At 42.9% G+C, this 9,514-nt stretch overlaps 1 protein-coding gene across 3 annotated transcripts in view; it reads right to left on the reverse strand.

The window, feature by feature from the left end:
• INPP4B (inositol polyphosphate-4-phosphatase type II B) overlaps positions 1 to 9,514 on the reverse strand; it is a 385,552-nt gene that overhangs the window by 43,041 nt on the left and 332,997 nt on the right. For 2 of the 3 annotated variants that reach the window (XM_019534402.1, XM_019534401.1), the window contains exon 23: positions 6,058 to 6,212. In XM_019534402.1, the coding sequence (XP_019389947.1) occupies positions 6,058 to 6,212 (155 nt within the window). Of the gene's footprint in view, positions 1 to 6,057; positions 6,213 to 9,514 lie in introns of those variants that run through there. The other variant, XM_019534403.1, reaches the window with a different exon arrangement.

The raw sequence follows: 9,514 nt of genomic DNA on the forward strand, positions 1-9,514 counted from the left end.
GTGTAGGAGTATAGAGGAGTGGGTATATGTGTGTGGGTGTGTATGTTGGGTGTGAGGGGCAGTGTAGGTATGTGGATATGTGTGTAGGGTTTGTGGGGGGATGTGGGTAGGTAGGGGGGTGTGGGGGGATGTTTGTATGTAGGGTGTAGGGGAGGGTGTGTATGGATGTGGGGTTGGGTGGGTGTTGATATGGGGTTTGTGGGGGCTGTGGGTATATGGGGGTTGTGGGGTGTATGGAGTGGAAGAGTGGCTGGGGTGTGTACCATGTGTATGGTGGGGTGTGTGAGAGCCACGTGCTCCTGGGGGGAGCCCCACATGATGAAGCTGGTGGTGCAGATCATGGGACTCAGCCAGGATGGCAGGAAGAGGGGCAGAGCTGGCCTGGTTCCATAGATTGGAGCTCCCCACTGTTTCCTATGGGCTGCACATAGCAGTGAGTGCGGTCAGGCCACCGCCTCCATGTGAGGCTCTACCCAGAGGTGTGCAGCTTAGGTAGAGAACCTGGGAGCTGCACGCAAACTCCAATGGAGCCAGGCAGACCCTGTGCCCTCACTGGCCCAGGCTCCATGCTCCTGCCACCTTGCCCTGGATCCTCACCGGCCCTGGCCCCACGGCACCAGCACGGGCACCATGCACCTGCCTAGCTCCTGCTTCACTTCCACTTGCTGCCACTGCCACTCCCCTCTACCTGCTTCCTGATGCTGTGGCTGACACCACTTCCCCTCTCCCACTGCTGCTCTTCCCCTGCTGCTTCCTTAACTTTCCACCTGCCAGACACTCCCCTCCCTCTGCCTGTGGCTGCCACCACCACTTTCCCTGCCCGCTGTTACTGCCCCTTCCCCATCCATTACTGCTTCTCTGGAGGGCTGGGGTCAGGGCCATCCCATGGGCAAGGGTAGGACTACAGCATGCACTGCCCCCATGGGAGTGAGTGGGGCTTGGTCCTATGCAAGCACAGCAGTGACAGCCTAGGGCTGGACCAAATACAGTGAATTGGTGGGCACCTGCCTGCAGGCTGGATGAAATCACCTGGTAGGCCAGATGTGGTCCATGGGCTGTATTTGCCTACTCCGACCTAGATCTCGATTATCCCTTAATGGTCCCCCTTTCCTGACATTTGGATAATAATTGTGGGGCTAGGCTGCGGCAATTCAGGAGATCTCAGCAAGGCTATGAGAAGCTGGGTGAGAGGAGGTGAAGTTTGGATAATATTTAGGAATTTTTGTTTGGCCAATATTGTTTGGCCAGTAATTCAAATCTTCATTTCTGGGTGGGCCCAGGCAACAGGCATTTATACACATACTTTTTTGTCCCATGATGCACCATGAATTAATTGAGTCTGCTGTGGCGCGTGCATTAGTATAAGTGGCGAAATGTGCATCTGTGCAGAAAATGGCAGTGGTGCACTTTTGAACTAAAGCACCTCCAGTGTGTTTTAGTTCAAAAGCCTACCGTTGCCATTTTCTCATTCCTGACACAAATTTTGCAGCTTATACAACTGCAAGTGTTGCAGCGCCTGGCACTTTTCAGAGCACCTGGCACTATGGCACTTACATGTGTAAAAATGCCCATAGAGAACAGCTTAAAGGTCTAAAAGTTTACTTCAAATTTTGAGCGACAATTCAGATAGATAAAACTAGACCTCAACTGCCTAACCAATCTCTAATGTTAAGTGCTTTTCCTATTTGATTTTGTATCAGTTCTTTTTCAACAGCTTGTCTCAGATCTTAATTATCACACAAGGAAAAATGAATTTTCTCTTCTCAGTCAAATCTCCTGTTGTGCACATCAGAAACTGATCATGCAGTCTAGCACAGGAAGACTCTAGCATGAACTAAAGGTCTACCATTTATTTATTTATTTATCTATCTATGTAATTTCCAGAATATTGCAGATTCATATTTTCAAATGTGTTAACCTGTGGTCTTGCTTTAATTAGTAGTCAATTCTATCCCTCTCAACTTAAAAAACACCCCTGTAGTCAACATGTCAACCAAGGTACTGTTAATATGCTTATATTAGACAAAATGATGACTTTTTTTTCTTTCATACCTCCCTTACAAATGTAAAAATGACATAAAGTTAACATTGTACATTAGCTCTTCAGAAATTTCTGAAAATGAAAATAACAGGAGGACTAAAAACTGGAAGTTCCAAAACTAGATTCCCCCTTACTTTTGTAAAAACCAATATACAATTTCAAAGCTTTTCTTGATAAACATATATTTTTTTTATCTTGCAGATTTTCCTAAAAAAAAAATAAATTTTTTTGGACATTTTCCTTTCTCCTATTTTGATTATTTTCTGCCCAAACTTGCCACTCTTTTCCAAATTTTCTGCTGAACTTGCGAAAAGAGAGTTCATCAGCATAACTACATGAAGTTCCATTTCCTTACATTTACAACTCTTCTTTTTGTAAGTCATCTAATTTATCTCTATTTTATCCATAGCAGGTTGCCCTGGACTGTACAGATTCTGAGGTAAGTACCAGTGATGTAAAATCAGAGTGGCTCATTTGACCCCAGTGGTAGGTTTCTGGATTTATACAAACTGTAAACATAACCTTAGTAATTCAAAATGAGGTTTTATCAATTGTAGAATATAGACATTTTTATCACTGTAAACCTGATGAAATTAAGTTGGTTTCACTGCATATAGAGGAGTTATCACTATTTGGGTTTTATATTTTTATATGCTAGTAAACAATGTTATTTGACATTTTACTGTATTTCATACAGAAAACGCATTTAATGATGTGACAAACTGTGATACGTGGAAGCCGACACCATGGTTGACTGACAGGATCAAACCTACACTACTCAAAACACCGGGATGTGTTAACCTAAGGGATTAACTCTGTTAGCTAGCAATAAATCATAAGCTGCTATATTCACTGGTTCAAGCTATAGGGAAATAATTATGTATATTAAGGCAGTTTATGACCCTACCACCTACATTAGTTTTTTGTATTACAATGCATTATGTTCAACTTAATTCAGTTTACTATTATTATTGTTTAGTGGTGTTTTTCTTTAAATGCCAATTTCAGGAGCAGGCTGAAGAAAATGCTGAACTTCAAGCATATATTTAATACTTGGCAGGCACTGTGGAGTGCCCTTCCTAAACAGGGATGTTTTCCCAAATCAGAGCCTACATATGCAATCTTGCATCTTTTAACTTTCATGTTTTATTTGCCCAGCTCCCTAAATGTTCTATTTTGGTACCCTCTACAACTTTCACTGGTTCACAGTTCACTTCACTTTTCAGATCAATTATAAGGATATAAAATTACACTAGCTCCAATACGAGGTGTGTTTTTATCTCAAAAACTTATGGTACTTCTGTACCAACGTGTTATTCTGTATGATACATAAGGTCCAATTTACTAAGTTTTTTACTACTAAATTGTCTTGTTATACCACTGAGTGTTAATCTTTATCAGAAGATATTTTATAAAATTGAGATGCTTATGCCCAGCAACACACAGCAGCTTGCAAAGACTTACATTTATGGGCAATTTATAAAGGAAAAACAAACAGTTGAAATGCCAACAAAAAGTGTTTGATGTAGAAAACTCAAAAACTGTTCATTAGTGGCAAAACATGGAAATATGAAAGACAGTGCATGAAAGTGTCACGCTGTAGCTGAAATGCTGCAGTGGTTAAAGGATTTGTGGAAGCTAATGATATATACTAAATGGTACTTTAGTATAACATCACTCTACATTAGTAACTTACAAGCTGACTATCCTACTGAGCCCTCACCATGCTCTGCTGAATTACCTTCTGCAGCAATTAACTTTTTCTTTATAAATAATTTGTGTCCCTGCTGAAGGACACATTGCAAACACATCCATTTAGCAACAACTTCAAGATTTAACAGCAGCTGAAATCAATCTAGAAATGAAACTTCTAGCATCAAGAATACAAAACATTGGTTTGGAGTTTTATAACACAATCATTTACCTAGGTATAATCTCTGCAAACAAATTAGGAGATTTAAACAATTTAAAGAAAGTAGGAGAGAAATTCTAATCATGTGTTACACTCCAATGGAAGCCAAACAGTAACTTCATGTGAGCCTGCTATGACATTTACAGTTATGCTTTTGTCATATCATCTCTAAAAAACTTGCATGAAAAATGTTTTTTTTTAATCTTACCTAACATCACATGCATAACTATGTAGTATTCATGAAAATTAACTACGGGTATAAACAGATGTCACATTCCTCCTGCCAGAAAGCCTTTCACCCCAGGATCCTACAGACACATAAATCCATAATCCCATTTTAAGTATCCTGATAAATATATGAAATAAGTTTGTGATAACATTTTTTCCCCAGGACAATGCTGCTAGTTATTTAAGTTAATTACGGGTCATTGCAAGGACAGATCTGTCAGGTTATGTGCTCTCACTGGCCACCTACTGAGACAGGCAGCAAAGCATCTTGGAACACCTGTGGCTCCGGCAGACGTTACACTAAGATGTGATTAACCAATTAATCATGACTTTAGTATTAACCTGAATGCATGCAAATATAATTAATGGTGCAATAAAAAAGGAATAAGCTACAAAGTTATTACATAAAATATGTGTAATAACATTGTAGCTCCTTCCCATCATGCCTAAAATTGCACGTGTTGCCAGGCATCAGCTGACTGGGGCTCTCAGCTTTGGGGGTATATGGGAAACCTTGATTCCCATACAATCCCAAGGCTAAAAGTGCCAATCAGCTGACTGCCACTCCCAGTTTTAGGAGAGTAACAGAGTCCTTGACTCCCATGTGCTGCCAGAAGCCCTGATCAGCTGTTGTTGCCAGCAGTTGATTGAAGCCCTTGAGTACCCCAGAGTCTGGGACTCCCATTTAGTTGCTGCTCCCAGGCTCTAGAGTGCTGTGGAGCCACAGGTTCCTAAGCCCCAGGGGCTGGGAGCAGCAGCTGATCAGGGCTCCAATATTTGGGGATGCATTGAAGTCAAGGACTCCGATGTGGCCCCAAGACTGGAAGTGGCAATCATCTGGTTGGTGTTCCTAGCCTTGGGGGTGCATTGGAGCCTTTGACTTGTGAGGCTGGGAGCGGAGACCTGCTGATTGGCTTGTTACTTGCCAGAGCTGAGGGAGCCCAGGGTCATGATCCTGGGCTCCACTTCCACCCACAATATAGAGTGATTAGGATCTGATTGGAAATTCCACAGTCACACTTCCTGCCATGCACGTGTAGTATGGCAGGAAGCATCATTGTTGGGATCATGCACCAGACCCCATGGTACCTTTAACAGAACACCTAATGGGATTGATTATGCACATGTAAATGGCTGTACTGCTTAAGTTCTGATCTGGGTTAAAACCCAGGGCAATCAGGACCACCTCAAGTGAGATGTCTACTTATAGTCTATGAAACAGCAGTCCCATTACAGCTAACAGAAAAAAGGAATGTAGGGGAGAGGTTTATTTTACGATCCAAATTTGCCTGCTTAAAATCTGTTCCATGCGTCTAAAATACAGACAATCAAACCTTCATTAGATCTCCTAATTACACATTCTTGATTACTTCCATATTAACTTCTGCATAGCTACACTTAACAATGCAATACAAGGAAGTTTAAAAAAAAATTACGAGGATTCAATTAAATATAAAGCGACAATCGATATAAATCCAAACTTGCTTGGTTGTCCTTTTTATCTCTGATAATATAAGCTAACAAGAACAACCAACTGTAACAAATGTTTAATTTTGATCTAGCAATATTTGTCTGGCTCAGTTTTATTCAGATTGTTTAATGAGAATTTAAAACAGCATGAAAGTCTTGAAAAAGAGCAAAAGCTATTTTATTTTTCACAATGTAAGGACATGTTGCTAAAATTGTGTGCCTTACGAAAGCCTATGAACCAGTGTTGAAAAATGAGCTACTAAGTAACTGGCCAAACTGTGCAGTCCTTACTCCTCACTAAGCCAAAGTTTCTGCTATTCAATTCACTATTGGCTAATAAAGCAATATACTACTAATATATGCATGTGTTTGAAAAAAAAAGGAACAAGAAAAAATAGATATATACCTTCTCATACAGTCCAGTGCCCGGATAAAGAAGTCTTTGTGCAGCTGATGTTCATCTCTCAAGATTGAGCACTGCTCTAGTGTCACTGACATAGATGTCCTGTCTTTGGCACTTTTACAACAGGTGAAACGGATGCCATTTAGTTTGCGGCAAATCTACAATGGAGGTAAAAAATCAAATCGTCACTATTATTATGCTTCCTATATATGGTAAAGGATAGGATGTTATGGAACTCAGATTATACTACTACAGAAATTTAAACTTCTAGGCTGAATTTTTTCCCCCAAACTTTTCTTTCTTGTAAAGCATAATTCAATGGAAGTGAAATATTTATGCTTCTGACATTCTAGTGCAGGTAGGTTAGCCATTTAGCACATCAATGGTTAAACAGAAAAGAGCCCAATAAAGAAAGAAATACCCATTTCTTTTACAGTAACATGACCTATTGTAATTATGCTCACTTTTATATTATATTGCCAAATTAGCACATGTCCCATGAGGAATAGCATCTCTATGCAAAGTAGAACACAGATTAAAGGCATGAAGGCGGTACCATCAGAATGCAAATACATTTTGTGAAGGTTGACGACAACTGATCTGGAGGTCATGGCAACATTGCTGGCTACTCAGCATTTGCTGGCTACTCTCAATTTTATTTTCCAAAGTAATATTAGAAATTGAAAATGGACCAATAATCAGGGATTCTAATACAGGCAACCTCCACTTAATGCTGTTTTGCTTTGTACTATTTCGCTAAAATGCTCATTTTAAATTGATATCTGATTTCACTTAGCGCTCAGTGAGCTTTGTTATAATGCTCATGGTTGCCATCTTGGGTCATTAAAAACACTTGTGTTCACCATCTTGGATCATCAGATACTTTCAGTTTCACTTAACACTCGTTTCATTTAATACTTGGTTGTTCAGAAGCCAATTAAGAGCGCTAAGGGGGGTTGCCTGTACAGAAAACATTACTGACAAGGCTGCATTTTTAAGACACCCTCTTAGCTGTCCATGTCTGTCCCTATCTATTATCAATTACTACTTCCATCCTGCAACCTTTAACATTTCAGTTTCTAAGACCCCCTGTACATGTGCAGGTAAAGGCACAATGGGACCCAAGGCATGATCCGTACAATTTTGTCTTCTGCCACGCCATACATGCATGGCAGGAGGCACGATGGTGTAAGCCAGCATAAGATCCTATCGTGCCTCACTGCCAGTACAAGGGCTGTGGCAGGCCAGTAGAGGGCACTCCTGTGCTGAGCTGCCCGCCTCACTGCACCCAGCCAAAAACCAAGCTTTGAGTGCTTCCCTTAGGGCTCCTACATATGGTCCACCTCCTTCCTGGAGCACACCCACAAGTCTGGGGTAGCTCTGCCACCACCTGGACTCCGGTCTTTGTCTGGGCCTTGTGCCACCAGGGATACACAAGCCCCACAGACCTTGGGATCTTGGAGTGCTTTTATTAGCCTGAAGCATAGAAAATAGTCTCCCTTAGTCAGCCAAGAAAAGGGAGCAGAAAGGCATGCTCAAACTCTCTAAACGATGTACAAGGCTGGCTAATGGATAGCTTTAGTGGGTAGAGAGAGCAGGCTTGGGGATAGGTAAAAGACAGAGAAGTATCACAAGAAAATCCTAGAGCAAACTGTAATGGCTTGGTAGCCTTTTGACAAGCAACTAAAACACTAGATTCTAAATTCCCCACTACATTTCATGTAAGTTACTCACAATTCTGTCCAGGGGCTGACTGAGCCTGCTCTAGAGGCCGCATGGCTAGGTGGCTGTGTCCCCAGAACATATCTTCCCCACTTCCAGGAAGAAGGAACCTTATATATCCCTGCCATGACCTCATCACTAAGTTCCCACCAGAAGCAGTCCCTTTGGTGGCTGACTGGTGCTTCCAAATGACTAACCAGGTGAGAGAACTAGGCACATGACCTGCAAGAGTGGGAAACTGAAACAAAGGGAGCGGGTCTCCCACTCCCTTAGGAATGTCTCCAGCCCAGGTCACAGCTCAGTGGTAATGAAACAGGTGGTGGGAGGGGCTGCCTGCTTACAGCAGTGAGGCAGACTGCTTGGACCACCCCCATGCCCCAGATCATATTTATAGACACCATTTATAGCTGATTGACCCTTTTTAAGGCCCCACAATTAATATGCAAGTGTCACCAGTCTAAATTAATTGTGCATTTAACCAGGTAATTGTGCAAAAGATGTAATGTGTGGAGAGGGCCTATTAAAAGAAAAATGTTCAAACAGAATCATTAAAATAATCAATCAGAATGTAACAGAGGGGAGACAATAGTAGTGCAATAAGGACCAAGAAGAGTCAAACTTAGATGCAGCATATGAAAAGCATGCTGCTTGTGCTTATAAACATGAATTCACCATCCAGCGCAGGGTGTCAAGGCCCAGCAGCAAGGTGGTAGCCCTAGACTTCAAGACAGCCAGCTTCAATGAGTTGAGATTAGTGGGAGAGGCGCTGGGGTTCTCAAGGGCAGGGGAACTCAGTGCCCAAAATGAGTGGTCATTCCTTACGGAGATAATACTCAGGGCCCAAGGGCTGACCATCCCAACAAGAAGCAAGGGGGGGGCAGGAGTGCCCGTAAGCCTCCCTGGCTCACCAAGGGTGTACGGGAATGCCTGATTGCCAAAAAGGCAGCGTACAACCGGTGGAAGGGGGGTGCTATCTCTAGAAAGGAGTATACCTCCTCTGCTTGGGCCTGTAGGGGGGCTGTCAGGAAAGCTAAGGCGGACATAGAGCTAGGACTTGCGTCCAAAATCAAAGGTAACGAAAAGGCCTTTTTCAAATATACAGGGGGATGAAGAAAGCACCAGGAAATGTGGGGCCCCTGCAAGATCCTCTGAGCAATCTGGTGGTTGTACCAGAGGAGAAAGCAGACCTGTTTAACCAATTCTTCACCTCTGTTTTCTTGGGCAGGGACTGGGATTTCCCACCGTAATGCAAGATGGACTCGAGGAGAACGCCTCCAGACCTCAGGTTGGGGAGGACCAGGTTAGAGAGCTTCTGGAAGGGCTGGCCGTGTTCAAATCAGCGGGTCCAGATGCTCTCCACCCCAGGGTGTTGAGGGAGCTTGCAGGGGTTATTGCAGGGCCCTTGGCACGGCTTTAGAAGTGCTCATGGTGCTTGGGCCAGGTGCCAGATGACTGGAAGATAGCCAACGTGGTCCCCATCTTTAAAAAAGGGAGGAGGGAGGACCTGGGCAACTATAGGCCCGTCACTCTTACCTCAGTCCTAGGGAAACTCTTTGAGAAGATCATCATGGAGCACATCTGCAATGGGCTGGCTTCAAAGATGATGCTCAAGGGCAACCAGCATGGTTTCATTATGGGCAGGTCAACCTGATTGCCTTTTATGATCAGGTCACAAAAACAGTGGATGCAGGTGTCGCCGTGGACATAGTCTTTCTGGACTTCAGCAAGGCCTTTGACA

Source organism: Crocodylus porosus, unplaced genomic scaffold (genome assembly GCF_001723895.1).
Source record: "Crocodylus porosus isolate Cpor-Errol unplaced genomic scaffold, CroPor_comp1, whole genome shotgun sequence".
Taxonomy (NCBI): domain Eukaryota; kingdom Metazoa; phylum Chordata; order Crocodylia; family Crocodylidae; genus Crocodylus; species Crocodylus porosus.